Raw genomic sequence first — 18914 nt, 5'->3', positions numbered from 1 at the left:
GAGGCAGCAGAGTCACTTGAATGTGAGAGGCAGAGGCTGCAGTGAGCCAAGATCGTGTCACTGCACTCCAGCCTGGGCAACAGAGACCGAGACTCAGTCTCAAACAAACACACACACACAAAAAACACACACATGTATGTATATATATTTATATATAAATATATACTTATTTTTAATAGAAAACGGACTATTTTTAATACCAAAAATAAATATAATACATTTTTTTTAAAATAACATAACACCATATATTTATTTTTTAAAAGACTTTTTAATACCAAAAAAAATAAATTACATATATATTTTATATGTATATTTTTATATATACATTTATATGTACACATATGTGTGTGTGTATACATATATATGCCATGAAGAGGAAAAAAATGTCAGCTCAACCTACCGCTGTCATAATCAATTATGTTTGTGAATTTCTTTCTTATAGATTTCTCTACATATTTGATTTCTAGATTTTCTTATAAGATTAATCAATCTCAAGCTGAAAATGTATATGGGGAGGAGTACAAGTTTTAATATTAGTCTAGACTGGAAGAGTTCTTTTCCTAAAAAATCATAATTTATCAAATAGTTCCCAGAGACTAAGAATTAGAATCAATTATCAAAGAAAAAAATTTAAAATATCAAAAAGATATTCTCCTACAATAAAACAAGAGGCCTAGATGGTTTCACAAGTGAATACTAACAAACTTTAAAAGAATAAAAAAGCTATTTAAGCAACAGATGCAAAGAACAGAAAAAGAAAAAGGAAAGCATACACATTCTTTTAGCAAAGCAAGTACCAAACTGATATTGAAACAAAAAACTGAAAGGTAATTTGCATTTAGGAATCTCAATATAAAAATCTCATGTAAAATATTAGAATATAGAAGCCCATTAAAATAACACTAAACCATGATTGTGATCATATTTGGTTTATTTCAAGGAGCAAGGGAAGTTGAATATTAGCAAATCTAGTTATAGAACAATTCCTCAGGATCAGGGCAAAAGTGAAAAATCATTATGATCATTTCCATTGATGTTGAAAAGACTTTAAAAAAATTCAACAAACTTTCTTGCTAGAAACCCATAATCATTTCCATTGATGTTGAAAAGACTTTAAAAAAATTCAACAAACTTTCTTGCTAGAAACCCATAAAATAATAAAAGGTTGGAAGACAGCTATACCCATTCATTTATATCTTGTCTATGGCTACTTTTACACTGCCAACAGTAGAGGTAAGTAGCTGCAACACAGACTGGACACAAAGCCAAAAATAGTTATTATCTAACCCTTCATAGTATGTTTGACAACTCTTAGAGTATTAGAGCCTTCCCATTAAAATCAGGAAAGAACCAAAATGATTACCATCAATCACTGGTATTTTGGAGATACCATCCAATGCAATTAGACAAGAATACGAACACTAGCTCTTGCAACTGTCTCCATTTCTGTGAATGCATCACTAATTTCCCTCTTGAGGCTATCCTTTTTTCTTTGAGCAATGACAGTTAAGTTAGGAATCACCCATTCCTAACTTAACCAAAATGACATTTTAGGTGCCCAACTTTTCTTATTAAAGCAAAGTGGAGACACATATTCTATATCAATAGAGGATACTGAAGTTATCAGTATTTTCAACTTAACTGTTCTTTTTAAAATACCAAAAGCATAATGAAAAAATCAGGGGGGCCTATTGGTTCTACATAAGGCTTATAAATCCAATTAATAGTATATCCAACATTTGAATGTGATAGATACCATTCTTGTACAATATACAGAAAAATAAATCTTACTGTTAAACATACCCTTCCTGAAGAGATAATTCTTGGTTTTCTTCTTCAGGGCCACTGCTATCACTGTGTAGTTCAGGTTCATTCTCATCTTTTCCTGGCAGAGTCTCCCAGCTTTCATCACTTGAGGACTGATCTTTTTCTGTACCAGAAAATCGATGAGGCAAAGAAGCAGACCATTCCCCATCACTGCATTCAGAACTGCAAATCAGAGAGAAATATACTATCGTTATGTGTTACTTTTATCATTTGGGGTGTTAACCAGATGATATGGTTTGGATCTGTGTCCCCACCAAATCTCATGTTGAACTGTAATCTGCAATGTTGGCGATGGAGCCTGGTGGGAGGGGACAAGATCATCGGGGTGAATCCTTCATGAAGAGTTTAGCACTATCCCCTTGGTACTGTTCTTGTGACAGTAAGTGAGTTTCCACCAGATCTGGTGGTTTAAAAGTGTGTGGCAGTGGCACCACCCCTCTCACTGTTTCTCACACCTGCTCCCACCAAGTGCAACACCTTGTTTCCTCTTCTGCCTTCCACCACGACTGGGAGCTTCCTGAGGCCCCCTAAAAAGCAGAAGCCACTATGCTTCCTATACAGCCTGTTGAACTGTGAGCCAATTAAACCTCTTTAAATTCCCAGTTTTCAGTATTTGTTTATAGCAATGCAAGGATGAACTAATACACAAGACATCATGGCATAGAGTGGCGTGCTGATGCCACACATGCTTCATCAGGTGCTAATTCAATCTTTAGAATATGAAAAAAGTAAATACATGCAGCAGAGTATAACTTTCAAAACAATATGGCATATGGCAAGTTATAGAATATATCACTTTACTTTTTCTTTTTTTGTTCTTTTTTTTTTAAGTGATGATTTTTTTGTTTTGTTTTTAGACTGAATTTTGCTCTTGCTGCCCAGACTGGAGTGCAATGGCGCAATCTTGGTTCAACACAACCTCTGCCTTCTGGGTTCAAGCCATTCTCCTGCCTCAGCCTCCGGAATAGCTGGAATTACAGGCATGTGCCACCATGCGTGGCTAATTTTGTATTTTTAGTAGAGAATGGGTTTCTCCATGTTGGTCAGGCTGGTCTTGAACTCCTGACCTCAGGTGACCCACCTGCCTTGGCCTCCCAAAGTGCTAGGATTACAGGTGTGAGCCACTGCACCCGGCTACTTTACTTCTTCTTTCACTACATTCAGAGTACCTAGATAAAGGCTTGTCATATTTTAGACATGCTTCTAAATAACTTTTTAAATACCATTTGATAATCTTAAATGCTACCTGGAATAAATGTAAGTAGACTTACTATATATCTAACATGACTAAAACAACTTTCAAATTGTATACTGGCAACTAATGACATATTTTCTATGAATAAATTCCTACTATTACCACTTAGTAAAAAGTTAACTGTCTTTTTTCCTTCTTTTTTCTCAAAGAACTTTCAAAGAAGTGATATTCAAATGCATAAAAACCAGTACTGGCAAAACTTCACTATCCTTAGGTAGGACTGTGAATACAAAATAAATTTCAGTTCAAGAGAACAGTTAAATTAACAAAAGGTACACTAAATAGGATTAATAAGGAAGCACAGAAAATTACTTTTAATTGCATCTAGCGTTAGGCAATTTGGTTACATTTAATTATGCTTAGGTTTTAAAGAATTAGTCATCTTATACTATCAAAGGCTAAAATATTACTTATCAAGGTTGAAAATAAGTCTTAAATGCCCCCTCCAACCATATCAACTATTCTGGTGAAGAATCTCCTCAAAGATTTCTCTATGTTCACTTGACTTGGAAAATCAAAAATAATTTTAGTTCACATTTTTGAAAGAAAGTGATAATCGGTAGGAAATTACATGTTTAATGATGATTATGTCATTTATATGTAGTTAGTGATTTCTTTTATTGACAGATGAACTCAAAAGATCAAGATGCTATTAACAAATAGCAGCACTAATCTAAGCTCTGAGAAGTTTAATAGAAGCAAAAGCATAAAATCAACTGCCAATTTCCAGTAAACAATGGACGGCAGGGCACTCACATCCTTGAAAAGGAAAGCTAAATAGCTAGACAGAGCAACTAAAATGTGTTCTTTCAACTGCGCCTGGGCCAAAATTTCTTGTATTCTATACAGTTTTCTGTGACCCAAAGAATAATCTAAAATAAACAATTTCTAGACTTATATAAGTGCTAAAAATCCAACACAGAAAATAGTTTTAAAGGAGCTTATTGAGCTAAGTAAGTTTCCTTGACTGAGAATCTTCTAAAATTCAAGCTAAATTACCAACTCCCATTATAATATGTTTTTAACAATTAGGGTAAGATTTTTATATAAATTTGTGGCAATTCTTAACATATATATAAAAGAGGAGCTTGCCGGGTGCAGTGGCTCACACCTGTAATCCCAGCACATTGGGAGGCTGAGGTGGATGGATCACCTGAGGTTGGGGGTTCAAGACCAAACTGACCAACATGGAAAAACCCCGCCTCTACTAAAAATACAAAATTAGCCAGGCATAGTGGCAGGTGCCTGTAATCACAGCTACCTGGGAGGCTGAGGCAGGAGCATCGCTTAAACCCTGGGAGGCAGAGGTTGTGGTGAGATTGTGTCATTGCACTCCAGCCTAGTCAACAAGAGCAAAATTCTGTCTCAATAAAAAAAAAAAAAAGAGAAACTCATTTTTTTTTTTTAATATTTCACTCAAAGTATGATATTCCAGAAAGATAAGATAAAGAAGTCCCCACTTTTCCAGATTAATCAAATAACTCATGGAATATCTTTAAATTTCAATTTAAAAGGAATGTCCATGATCAATAATCAAGAGAAGCCTATGTTATGGATTGGCAAACTACTACAGGCTTGGGTCCAAACCTGGCTCTGCTGCCTGTTTTTTAATGGTTTGTGAGCTAAAAATGGTTTTACATGTTTATCTTTAATTTCGCCTCTTGGTCAGCAAAGCCTAAAATATTTACCGTCTGCTCCTGTAAGAAAAAGTTTGCAGACCCCAGGCTTATATCATTATTACTCATGATACCTAACCTTCAAGGCTAAGGAGACAACTTTTAAATGTATGTCCCCAGCCCCAATCACCACACTAAGCTTCACAATCACGAAGTACCCTCTAAGCATTTTGAGATTTTTCACCTTCCTTGTCAAAAGTTATATTATAAAATTCATCTGTCAGATGAATCCCTTTCTTGATTTGTTATCTTCTTTTTTTCCCTGAAACAGAGTTTCACTCTTGCTGCCCAGGCTGGAGTACAATGGCACAATCTCAGCTCACTGCAACCTCTACCTCCCAGATTCAGGCGACACTCCTGCCTCAGCTTCCTGAGTAGCTGGGATTTCAGGCAGGCACCACCACGCCTGGTGAACTTTTGCATTTTTAGTAGAATCGGGGGTTTCACCATGTTGGACAGACTGGTCTTGAACTCCTGACCTCAGGTGATCCAACCACCCCCACCCTCCTAAAGTGCTGGGATTATAGGTATGAGCCGCTATGCCCAGTCTTGATTTGTTATTTTTTAATGCTATCGCCATGCTCTCATTCTGGAAACACTTATTTTTTGACCCTTCACAAACTCCCCACATTCAAACCCTTTCTTTTTTTTTGAGACGGAGTTTCGCTCTTGTTACCCAGGCTGGAGTGCAATGGCGCGACCTCGGCTCACTGCAGCCTCAGCCTCCCGAGTAGCTGGGATCATAGGCACGCGCCACCATGCCCAGCTAATTTTTTGTATCTTTAGTAGAGCCGGGGTTTCACCATTTTGACCAGGATGGTCTCGATCTCATAACCTCATGATCCACCCGCCTCGGCCTCCCAAAGTGCTGGGATTACAGGCCTTTTTTTTTTTTTTTTGAGATGGAGTTTTGCTCTTGTTGTCCAGTCTGGAGTGCAATGGTGCAATCATGGCTCACCACAACCTCTGCCTTTTTTGGATTAATACTATAAAAGTACTATCTTTGATATATAAATTGAAGTGATGGTAGTATTCAGAATGTATTCTGAGGTGGAATTAAATTTAGGAACACCAATTAATAATTGACTATATAGGTCTAATTTGGAGAAAAGCATGTCAACCAGGGTTTTTCATTTTAAGAAAAATGGAGAAAAAGGAACTAGACTATAAGAACCATTGTGCAGAGAAAGAATAGAAACTAAGAAAGGATTTACAACTGGACGTGGTGGCTCACGCCTGTAGTCCCAGTACTTGAGAGGCTGAGGTGGGTGGATCACCTGAGGTTGGGAGTTCAAGACCAGCCTGACCAACATGAAGAAACCTCATCTCTACTAAAAATACAAAATTAGCTGGGCGTGGTGGCACATGCCTGTAATCCCAGCTACTCAGGAGGATGAAGCAGGAGAATCACTTGAACCCAGGAGGCAGAAGTTGCAGTGAGCCCAGATAATGCCACTGCACTCCAGCCTGGTGACAGAACAAAATTCAGTCTCAAAAAATAAATAAATAAATAAAAAGTTCTCAAAGTAAAAACTAAAGTACCACTTTGATCCTTACATGATCCCTCACTGGTATTGACCCCTTTTAGCACTTAAGAGTTGTATTTAAAAAGCAGACAATTATAATTTACTCAAATGTTACTCTACCCATTCAATTGTGAATGAACTAAAAAAACTTCATATAAAGAACGAAAGTATAGACAAAATTTTTGCACAAATCCTAGGCAGAAATAAGCTATGGAAACATAAGACCAATCAAAAGCAATCTTTCATTGCCTAACTCCACAAGGTACTTGTTAGTTTGTTCTTTCTGTCATTTATCACATCCACTATAGGAGCCCAGGAAAAAGTGAAATTTTAGATATTTTATTATTTGACATAATCTAAGCATTCTGGAACATTTCATCACTATTAACACTGAACTGTAATGTAATACAGTGATACAAATGGATTTTTTCCAAATCTATAAGGCTGCTTAATTTCATTAACAAGGCCCAGATGGCTATCATTTTTCACTTGTATCTGCCTTTTGTCACTTTCTGGTCTTTTTTTCTTAATATCAGGATACTGTAATCCCATGAACTCCCTAGCTCATCTGCAGAACAAACACATTTATACCTAATGTGCTCCTTCCAAACTTCTATTAACTTGAAAACAAGATAAAAAGGTTTGCTAAAATGTCAGAGCATGTGCTTTAAGATCTGTCCCTTGGCTGCATATAGATGTTTTATTTGTTGAGGGCAGTACCCAGTACCGGGTTGTCAGAGAAACTCTTTCTTCATGGCTTTCAGGTAACCTACACAGAATAGGAAAGGCACTTAATTCAGTCTCACAATGATAAATACGTATATCTTGTCTTCTTCATAAAGCTAGTGAACCCTGTGGGAACAGGGACCATTATAGTTTGTATTAACAGGGTACATGGAACAAAGTCTGGCATGTAAGAGGATTTCAACAAATCCTTTAATATATAAGAGTGAAGTCAACTAAATGGCTAATATTCATCTTACTTCCCAGCAACATCAACAAAACAAGTTGTCCCAACATTTTACCTTAAGTAAGTTTTTTTTTTTTATTTTAAGCAAAGTTAAGTCCTAAGGACACAAAGATTCTGCAAGATACCTCAAATGCTATAAGGAATGGTCAGTAGATGGCATGCCTCTCTTCAGAGCAGTCAGGCCCAAGGTTAATTAAGACGTATTAATATTGCTGAAAGGTTTTTTATAAACTCAAGATCTTATCTTCAAACAGTTCCTAAACTTCTCAAGGTGTATTTCAAAAGAGCAGGGTACTAACCTTAGCTCTTTGGTCTAATTCTAAGTCTGGTAATTATATGCTGCCTATTAAAATTCCCCTTGCAGTTCTAATTTAATAAGGTGATGCTCTGCTCAGTTCTTGTCAAACAGCTCAGAGCAAATGCTACTGGCTACAAATGCTTATCCCATTGAATGTAACATTTCAGATGTGATTAAGTGATCATTTCGAATTTTTCAGGAAAGAAGGCAATCATGAATTCATTAAAATACTTTTCTACTTATAAAGAATATATAATCCATATTTTAAAATATGCAGACAAATTTCCTATATCTGAAAATGCCGGCCAGGCGTGGTGGCTCAGGTCTGTAATCCCAGCACTCTGGGAGGCTGAGGAGGATCACTTGAGGTCAGGAGTTCAAGACCAGCCTGACCAATGTGGTGAAACCCTGTCACTACTGAAAATATAAAAATTAGCTGGGCACAGTCGCATGCCTGTGGTCCCAGTTACTGAAGAGGCTGAGGCAAAAGAACTGCTTGAACCTAGGAGGTGGAGGTTGCATTAAGCAGTGATCACGCCACCGCACGCACCCCAGCCTGGGCAACAGAGCAAAACTCTGTCTCTAAATAATTAAATTAAAATGCCAAAATGAATTTTAGTTATATTTTTAATGAGTTCTATTTTGGTTATTATAAACATGACCAAAAAACCTTTTAAAATGTATCAGCTTTTAAGCACTACAAAGCAAAAAAAACTAAAAAAAAAAAAAAAAAGTTAAGAGACTCAAATTAAGCAAATTAAGTTCTTATACTTTCCATCCAAACCTGAGAAGACTAGTGTTACCATTTCTCCAATCTACTAATAGGAGAACGACAATGAAACATCAGGGAGATGAACAAGGGCAAAATGAAACTAAATAGAAGTATATAGCTATTAAATTTCAACCTTAGCTGGCACCATATTAAAAAGGCACCCTGGCAACTATAATCCTTTGCAGGGATTAGGGTAGAGGCATAGGAAACAGCAGCATATAAATGGAGTTTCTGTACAGAAATGGAATAGTCTGTACAGAAAACTGTATAGACAGTTTGAAATGAGATCCTAAAACACATCTTAAGGCTTATGGATAAAAATATAAGTACAGTCCTAGGCAGAACCATTATCCTTTGGAATTTATTCTATGATTCTTAAAACAAAACAAAACAAAGTAGTTCCATCATTTTGGCATACCCTAACCACAGGCTCTGTAGTCAATATATTACTAGCAAGGTAAAAGGACAAAGTTTCTATTAACTATAAATGTTTTTCTCATCTATACATCCTGTTCGTAAAAAAAAAAAAAAAAAAACTATCATTGTTCAGAATATTGACATCACTTAAAAAAATTAAAAATAAATAAGAACAAGAATTATAAATAACTAAGAAAATATCTTAAAACTATCAAAAGTCAAGGGTCCTTCAAGGCTAAGAATATACTTCTACTGCCAACCACCCTCAACAAATAAAATCAATTTAAAAACCAGGAGTCAAGAAGACTATCCTTTCTCTAGGGGTTGGCAAACAATGTAACAATTGCATCAACTTTATCATATGACATTATAACTGACGATAAAAAGCAAGCAGAAGAGAGGTATTTATTTTGCCCAAAATGACAGAGGAACAATCAAATTAAATGATTCTCTTTAAAGAAGAAAAGTGTAACTGGGGGGAAAAAAACACAAGCACCTTACATTTTCAAAAAAAAAAATTATCAAAGATTATAAGTTTTGTCTTTTTAAACAATTATAACTTAGAGATGTAATATTAGAGACTCACAATTTAATTCAAAATCTTAGGGCTGAATGTGTTTTGGAATTTTGATATATTTTTCCCAGATTTAGAAACACTACTTAACAATTCGCAGTGGGGTCCAGGCCAGTATGCAGCAATCAAACATAATTACATTTCTGCAGCAAAATATACAAATATTTGAAAAAATACCCTCATTTCAATTCAGATCCAGATCTACTTATCCAGAAAGTTAATATCAGGTAAGGCTTTGTGGCCAATTTTTGTTTTTAGAAGTTTGGATACTGAATAAAAGACTGTGGGCTTGAACTAAAAAAAACTTTACCCTTAGCTTAAAAAGAGTATATCATACAAAAATTACTTCCTAACCCTTAAAATTTACAAACTTTGACAGTGCAGCAGAAATTATATTTTAAGTATTTTCTGTAATAAATTACACATTCTGTATTATAGTAGCTTAATTCATACATCCAAAGAAAATCAAATGAATTGTTTTATGACATGAAATAAAATGTATTCATATTAAAAACGGTACATTTCTTCCTTTGTAGTACTTTCTAGCTAAAAAAAAAAAAAAAAAAAAACCCACACAATTATTTCTACTAGCTAATAAAATCTTGCAATTGTACTCTAATTGAACAGTGTCAGGGGTGCAACTAGCTTACAAGGATTCAGGAAGATCTGGACACTAGGGTAATGGAAATTCAGCAACTGAACAAAGCAATTCTCCACTTTTTTCTTCTTTCTGTTGTCTTATGGTTTGGGAAAAAAAAGATACAGGTTTGTAAGATGAATCAGAATGCTTATTATAAGTTTTACGTTCCCTTGAAAACTGCAATAGAGTGATGAACAGTCTCTGGAGTATTTCATTAGGTACTCGAAGTCCAGCTCTACCATTTAGTTGCTCTGTGAACTTAGGAAGTTATTTAACACTCTGTGCCTCATTTTCCTTATTTACAAATGAGGGAAATAATGGAACCTACCACATAGAGCTGTTAATGAGAATTACATGCTAAGAAAAAACAAGTAAAAAATAAACTTAATGATAGGAAAAGCCATAGGAAGAACAGATAAAAAGGGAAACAAGTAATATTAGTAACTACTGGCAATGTTAATGAAGTATTACCAATCAATAATTTGTGATATTAATCACTTAAAAAACCCAGACAAGCTTAATGCAGGTTTTTTAAAAATACAATAAATGTTTACCTTACATTTCATTAACTGAAATACCATGAACTAACTAGCATCTCTATCCCTTTATAATAACTAATAATCATTATCTGAACTTACTTTGGTAAACTACTAAAAAAATCTCAAAAACATTTTTTTGTGAAAAATTCTAATAAGTAATTTGCATGTAAGGTTAGCATTCAGTAAATGAGAGTATTTGGTAAGTCAAAGTGTCTAATTTCCTGATCATACCAAATAGCCCATCAAACATGGTTCTGGAAATAAGCCACTTCATTTACTACTCAATCTGACAAAGTACTAGATATGACCTTACCTATCTTCATCTTTGTCATAGAGTTGGTAATAATCTCCACAGCCATTCCAAAAGGTGTTACCCACTTCTTGCCTTCCTGCTGTGGCTCCACTTTCTGGTGTTATTTGGTTATTTTCTGTTTCCCTTGGTGTAATAATAACTCTTGAGTATGGTGGATCCAAGAACATACAGTCATGCTCTCCATCATATTCTTCACATTTTATTAAGAGGTCATCTGGACCACTTTCCTCAACTTCCAAAGCCTCCCTCCATCTTTGAACACTTCTTTGTTTTGCCTCATGCCTATTAAAACCTGTTTCTTGGTCCACCTGGCTTGCACTTATCAGTTTTCTAACTTTTGGCCTCACTACCTGTTCAGGAGAACTTCCATGGTTCTTTTCCCTATCACTGGTATTCCTTTCACTACAGACATGCCCTGGACCACAGCCTGCATCTTCAGGTGAATTTTCCGTCTGTCTTTGCTGGCTAGTATTATTTTGCTGTTTCTTTCTAACCACTTCATCTTGAGAAGACATCTGAATTTCCTGGCTGTTCTGATGGACAAACTCAGTATCACCAGCAGAACTTTTCACTAAAGGTACAGAATCTACCTCTTCAAACTCATCTCTTACTTCACAGTTAAATGAGGGAACTGGTGGTGAAAGACCAGTGTATGCCTCTGCCTCTCTGTTTTCCAACTCAAATGTTGTATTAACTAATGATTCCTGATATCTACTACCTTCCACGACTTCTGCAGGAAGTTGAAGATGGTCATTATCTTCTCCATGTTTGCCATCTGGATCGTAAGAGTCTGTATGAACCAATGCAATTCCATTTTGGACACTTGAAGCATTACAAGCTCCTGAAGTATACTCTCCCTCAGAGTGATTATGAAGATTTGTACTGCTTCCTAAGGTATCCCTGCCTTCCTCACTATGATGTACTGCAGGAAAGGACTGACTGCTCTCAATGGTTTGATTCAATGCTGAACCACAAATGGGAATTTCTGTTTCACTTTTTTCAAATATAGGTTCACTGGGTAAAGAAGAATCAACTTGATCCAAAGGATTGGAACCTTCAGAGAAAACAAAAGAAAATAGATTTTGAAGGATTAATTTAGATAAAATTTTATATAATAACCATCAGTTAGGTGGAAATCATACCAATTATCACCTACTTGCCAATACAGGTAAACATATTTACCAAGAGTGCTTCTATGTTCCATAACAACTGTGAGTGCAAACTAGTTACCCTATGAGTTCATTTATGTCAATGTGTAGCCTTTCACTATCATCTCCCTCATGTCTTTGGCAATTTTCTGTCTAAATCCTAATACCATAGAGAGCTGCAAAATACTTTTTCAAAACCACTGATTAAGAAATTTTAATTGAATAAGCCTTTCTTGTCTTTTGTATTTTGTAAAATGATGAAAAAATAAACAAGCCAAGCTAAATTTAGAAATAAAATTAAAAGTTTTATAGCAGGCTAAGCACAATGACCCACACCTACAATCCCAGCACTTTGGGAGGATGAGGGACCACCTGAGGTCAGGAGTTCGAGACCTGCCTGGGTAACAAGGCAAAACCCCATCTCTCCCAAAAAATGCAAAAATAAGTCAGATTTGAAGGTGCATGCCTATAGTCCCAGCTACTTGGGAGGCTGAGGCAGGAGAACCACTTGAACCCACGAGACAGAGGTTATAGGCAGCTGAGATCATGCCACTGCACTCCAGCCTGGATGACAGAGCAAGACTAGGTTCCAAAAAAAAAAACAGAAAGGCCAGGTGCAGTGACTCACACCTGTAATTCCAGCACTTTAAGAAGCCAAGGCAGGTGGATCACTTGAGAGGTCAAGAGTTCAAGACCAGCCTGGTCAATGTGGTAAAACCCTGTCTCTACTAAAAATATAAAAATTGGCTGGGTGTGGTGACACACACCTGTAGTCCCAGCTACTAGGGAGGTTGAGGCATGAGAATCATTTGACCCGGGAGGCAGAGGTTGCAGTGAGCGGAGATTGCACCACTACACTCCATCGTGCGTGACACAGTGTGACTCCCATCTCAAAAAAAAAGAAAAAGAAAAAAAGAAAAGTTAATTCAATATAGCATGCAGAGAAAAATGTCCCTACTTCATCCACATTTTTTAAAATTTCAAAAAAATTCTTTTTGATTCAAAAATTATTTTCTTTGGCTGGAGGGTGACAATGTAATCACTACTGTGACAGTTAGATATATTTTAATGATTGGCTGTATTCTATTTTCTTCTGTTTAAATATATATACCATTAATATTAAATTCAATAAGAATTTCAAAATAAAATTTCTTGATAGGAAGTGTGCTGTATTTACACTTACAGACATGCATAATACCCACCCAAAAATTTAATTACAAGATCAATTCCAATATAACATTAATAACTTTTAAATAATTATATGTTACACACCTGAGGAATTTTCCTTTGGAACATCATCTAGTTCCAACACTTCATAGTCATCACCAGCCCGACCTAAGCTTCTTTCATGCCTGGTCATACATGGTTTAAAACTGACATACGCATGTCTTCTTCCATATCTCCTGCCTGTAATTGTCTGATATCCTCCTGCTGGTTTGGGCCAAGCAGCCTTACCAGAATCCTGGTCCATTGCTGAAAAAAATGTTAAAAAATTAAAACAGCAACAGCAATGAGCTTTATTCTGGCAACCTGCTGGGGAAAACTACTTCTTTCTGTATGTTATTATTTATCAAATCATATATTACTGAACATCAGGTGTACCTTACTAGTACTATAAAACATTATTCTTCACACACTAGAAAATTAAACATGAAGGACTATATAATAAGAGTTAGTGGCCTCTTTCCTTCAAAAAATATGTTTTAAAATTTGGTTCCTTTACGGTATTCCAGATTTTTAAAATTAAGCCCACCAAAAATATTTTTCATATGTCAAATTATACTGCCAAAGCTCTTTATGGATTAGAGATCTTCTAAGTTATATAAAAACTTTTTATATTATTATAAGTGCTCAATTACTAGCATATGATATGATTGTAAAGTATATCAATTACTTTAAGAATTAAAACATTTATGTCAAAGATAAAAGGTAACCCCTTTAAATGGTATCCATACTATGATGAATCAACTAGACTACGATAAATATGTTCCAAAGATTAACGTAAGATGAAAACATCCAAAAGAAAACAACAATGAGCCAGGTCAAACACAGACTACCCTGCCTTCAAAACTACCATGAATGGTATATATTATTGTAAGAAAAGCCAACAACATTTAAATAATTTGACTACTAAGTCTTGATGACTGTGGGGTATATAGTAGTAAACAGCAGCAATTTTCACTAAGTAGTACTTTATTATACACACACATACATATATTAAATGTAAGTTTGACTGATCGATTATATATTACATGAACTATGCAAGAACCAAACAAAATATTTTCTCACAGCATATAGTATAGTCAATAAATGGAGCAGCTGCTGGCCGTGGTAGCTCATGCCTGTAATCCCAGTACTTTGGGAGGCTGAGGCAGTTGATCACTTGAGGCCTGGACTTCTAGATCAGCCTAGCCAACAGGGTAAAACCGTCTTTACTAAAACTACAAAAATTAGCCAGGTGTGGTGGCACATGCCTGTAATCCCAGCTACTCAGGAGGCTGAGGCACAAGAATTGCTCAAACCCAGGGGGCGGAGGTTGCAGTGAGCCACGGTTGCACTAGTACATTCCAGCTTGGGTGACAGAGACTGTGTCTCAAAAAGATAAATAGATAAATAAACGAATGAATGAAACAGTTACATAATTTTTTAGTTGCATCAAAATAAGAAATATAATCACTTTCATAAGGAAACAAATGTATTTATAATACATGCACAATATCAAGTGTTACACTTACTTAACACCATCAGTAACCTTGAGATAGATACTATATTCTATTTTTAAAATTGAAAAATTAAATTTAAAATTAAGTGTTGGATAACTTGCCTAATAATCCAATAGTATGATTCCAGAACCAATGCCCTTAACAGTTCTAACAAAAGAACAGTCTCCAAAGTGGAAAGCATAAAGCCTCCCAAGCTAAAGGGGTGTGGAAGAAAATATCAGAATTTCTATTTTTACCTATTTCATATCAAATATTAGAAACTAAGCTTTACAAATATTCAATATATGGCTCAAAACCAGCCTTTAGTAAGACCATATGTCAGATAATCACATGTCACTTATTGGCACTGAAGGTACCCAAAGAGAAAAACACAAAGTGCTCAATGTAGAAGAACTGACTTTCCTTACCTGCTGACTCCTTTTCAGTGTACAGTGACATATATGGCAGTGTCTGTGTGACCAGTTCAGTAGAATTATAGATGTGATTTAGTTTTTATTCAAACTATGGATAAGCCGCAGAAGATTCCTACAAAGAAACAATGAATTAAACAATGTATCAATAAAAAAAGCACAAAAATAGCAAAACTGATACATCTGCTCCTCCTAGAGAAGCTTTATTAGCCTTATAAGAAAACTTCGAAAAATACAAAGTGATGTGGCCAGGCATGGTGGCACATGCTTGTTATCAATCTTGGATTATAGCACTTTGGCAGGCCAGTGCAGGCAAATCACTTTGAGCTCAGGAATTTGAGACCAACCTGGTCAACATGGCGAAACCCTGTCTCTACAAGAAAAAAAATTAGCCAGGTGTGGTGGTGCACACCTGTAGTCCCTTGAGAGGCTGAGATGGGAGGATTGCTTGAGCCCAGGACATCAAACTTGCGGTAGGCTGAGATCAGGCCTCTGCATTCCAGGCCTGGGTGACAGAGTGAGATCCCATCTCAAAAAATAAATAAATAAAAACAAGAAAAATACAACATGATTTGACAAGCCAATCAAAACCCCTTAGAAATACCAAAATGGCTATCTGAAATACAGATTTACATCTGCTCTTGATAAACCTTGCCTAAGTATGTATCATTCTTAAGACTGTCAATGACAACAACACATACCTAATTTATAAGTAAACAAACAAAAATATTAGAAGTACTGACTTGGGTATGTAAACAAACTATTACACCATACTATTATTGCTTCTCTGTCAAGCACTAAAGTTCCTTTAGCCCTGGAATTGCTAAAAGAAGGTAACTCTTGGGGTCCAAAGTGGCTCCCGCCGAACTCATGGCGCTCGCGAAGGCGAGGTGATCAGTTCAAGGCTAACCTGAGCAACCTCATTAGCTCAAACTACCTGAGCAACCTCATTAGCTCAAACTGATTGGCAAAAAAAAAAAAAAGAAGGTAACTCTAAGAACACAAACTTAAACATTTCTTAAAAATGTATAATGACTTATAACAATTAATAATTAATGTGGGTAAATAATGGTATCTATTCTTTGCAATAGTCAACTATTAGATATTAATCCCAAATAACCTATTTTCAATCAGGAAAAGCTACAATTTATCATGGAACAAATACAAAAAGAATTTCTGTTTTGAAATTAATGAATTTATTTACTATTTAAAAAGCAACCTGTGGTGGTTTTTTTTTTTTGGACAGTTTGGCAAGTTTTTCATTTAAACACCTGATTTATTTAAATACTTGAGCTATTGCTAATTGCCTGTCATTAATGCAAATTTATTAGACAATAGCTCTGCAAATGAGTTTAACTGTATATGTTACCTGTCTAATCACGGACAGATATATATTAACATATGTAAGAGTACACACATTCACCTATGTAAAATATAAATTTTGCCACAAGTTGTGATCCTCTAAACTATCTGAATCAAAAGAGACTGTTAGCAACAGCTAAAGAGAAAAGGAATACTAAAAAAAAAATAATCTTAACATACTGGCAAAAAGACAGGTGCTAATTAACATTGTTTCAATTTTTTAAAATCTGAAATAATCTGAATCTTTACAGATCACAGTACAGCACATGGCAATCTTAAAAGATGACCATGGATTTACGTTCATATAATGAGTATCTTGCCCAGTCTTTTCTTTGGAATAAAGCCTTATTCTACCATGTTCCAAGTACGATTTTCAGAGCTAGGGACACAATAATGTACAAAATGGACAAATATTCCTGCCCTCGTTAAATTATAATATGAGGTATAAACACTAAGCAAATAAGAAATAAATACTTATCTAATATGTTAAACAATAGGTACTTACAGAGCAAAATAAAGCAGAGTAAAGAGTTTTGGGGGCTGGGTGCAATGGCTTATCCCTGTAATCCCACCACTTTGGGAGGCGGAGGCCAAGTCATGAGGGTCACTCGAGCCCAGGAGTTTGAGACCAGCCTGGACAACAAAGCAAGACCCCATCTCTACAAAAAATGTTAAAATTAGCTGGTGAGGTGGCATGTGCCTATAGTCCCAGCTACTTGGGAGGCTAAGATGGGAAGATCCCTTGAGCCCAGGAATTTAAAGTTGCATTGAGCCACAACAGCACCACTGCATTCCAGCCTGGGTGACCAAGTGAGATCCTGTCTGCAGAAAAAAAAAAACAAAAAAAAACTGTTGGGAATACAAATTTAAAATAGCTTGGTTAGGGAAGGCTTCATTTGAGCAAACACCTGCAGTGAGGGGAGAAAATGAGTAAATCTAGGGAAAGAGCATTCTAGGAATAAACAAATGATCCAAAATTGAGAACTTTCTAAAGTGAGAACTTCCAGAAGTGATCAAGTAAATACTAAGAAGTCTGGGATGAAATTAGCAAGCAAGTAAGATGAAGTCAGAAAATTAATTAGGAAAAGGGGAGGAGTAAAGCAGAACAAATCAAAGGTCTTTACATACTAATGCAAGAAATGTGAGCAATGTGGGGTTTTTCTTTTTCTTTTTCTTTTTTTTTTTTATAGACACACGTTTGGTCATATTGCCCAGGCTGGTCTTGAACTCCTGGACTCAAGCAATCTGCCCACCTCAGCCTCCCAAAGTGCTGGGATTACACGTGTGAGCCACAGTGGCTGGCTGAAATGTGGGTTTCATTCTGAGACAGAAAACCACTGAAGTTCTGAGCAGAGAAGAGACATTATTTGACTTCTGTTTTAATAAGAACGCTCTAGCTACTGTGTTGAACATCATGAAAGGGAATGAGGTCAAAGGCAGGGAGCACTACTACAGAACTATCAAAATAATACTGGCAAGAGATCATAGGGTTTAGACTAGGATTAAAATAAAAGTGGTAAGAAACGACTAGGTTCTGGACATAATGTAAAAATAGAATCAACAGAATTTACTAATATAGGATGTGGAAGAAGGTAAGGAATTGAGGTTGACTCCAGGACTTATAGGCTGGGCGATGGGAAGAGTTAACTTCAACTAATGTAGGAAAAATTGTTGACGAGACAGGTTTGAAGAAAATATCTTCGGTTCAGTTTTAGATGAATTAAGTTTGAGATATCTATTAGACATTCAAGTGGAAACATTAAACAGGAGTTGAGTTGACTGAAGAATTATGAGCTGTTAGTATAATTTGGGACTTGTCAGTATATAGATTATACTAAAACAGGTATGAACTTGGATGAGATCTCTAAGTGTACATGGAGAATAAAGTTAAGCTCTGAGAAAATCAAATATGAAGAGGCCAGGGAAAAAGAAGCAGAGATTAAGTATCCCTTTTCCGAAATGCTTGGAACCAGAAGTGTTTCAGATTTGGGGTTTTTTTCAACTCTTTGAATATCTGCATATACATAATGAGTTATCTTGGGGATGAGATCCAAGTCTAAACACAAAATTCACTTATTTCCTACACATCTAACACACAGTGTCTGAAAGTAATTTTATGCAATACTTTTAATAACTGGGTACATGAAACAATGTTCTCTTAAGTACTAATGTGTGGAATGTTACACTTATGGTGTCATATTGACAGTAAAAATGTTTCAGATTTTGGGGCCAGATGTGGTTGCTCACACCTGTAATCCCAACACTTTGAAAGGCCAAGGCAAGCAATCATGTGAGGTCAGTAAGACTCTGTCTCAAAAAAAAAAAAAAAAAAAAAAAATTCAGATATTGGATTTTTCAAATGTTAAAATTTTCAAATTAGGGATGCTTAACCTGTACCAGAAAAAATAGCACAGAGGCTAGCAAGAAAAAACAAAAATCCTGAAGTATGAATGCCAAGTGAAGA

At 35.7% G+C, this 18914-nt stretch overlaps 1 protein-coding gene across 2 annotated transcripts in view; it reads right to left on the bottom strand.

Annotated features, from left to right (window-relative positions):
* PJA2 (praja ring finger ubiquitin ligase 2) overlaps nucleotides 1-18914 on the bottom strand; it is a 64232-nt gene that overhangs the window by 23889 nt on the left and 21429 nt on the right. For both annotated transcript variants that reach the window (XM_035291115.3, XM_002744665.6), the window contains 4 exons: nucleotides 15086-15203; nucleotides 13228-13428; nucleotides 10808-11861; nucleotides 1804-1989 (listed from right to left, as the gene is read on the bottom strand). In XM_035291115.3, the coding sequence (XP_035147006.1) occupies nucleotides 1804-1989; nucleotides 10808-11861; nucleotides 13228-13428; nucleotides 15086-15116 (1472 nt within the window). In that variant the 5' untranslated portion in view covers nucleotides 15117-15203. The remainder of the gene's footprint in view (nucleotides 1-1803; nucleotides 1990-10807; nucleotides 11862-13227; nucleotides 13429-15085; nucleotides 15204-18914) is intronic.

The sequence above is a fragment of the Callithrix jacchus genome, chromosome 2, assembly GCF_049354715.1.
Source record: "Callithrix jacchus isolate 240 chromosome 2, calJac240_pri, whole genome shotgun sequence".
Taxonomy (NCBI): domain Eukaryota; kingdom Metazoa; phylum Chordata; class Mammalia; order Primates; family Cebidae; genus Callithrix; species Callithrix jacchus.
The sequence above is the reverse complement of the archived record's forward strand: the minus strand, read 5'-3'. Positions and strand labels throughout refer to the sequence as shown.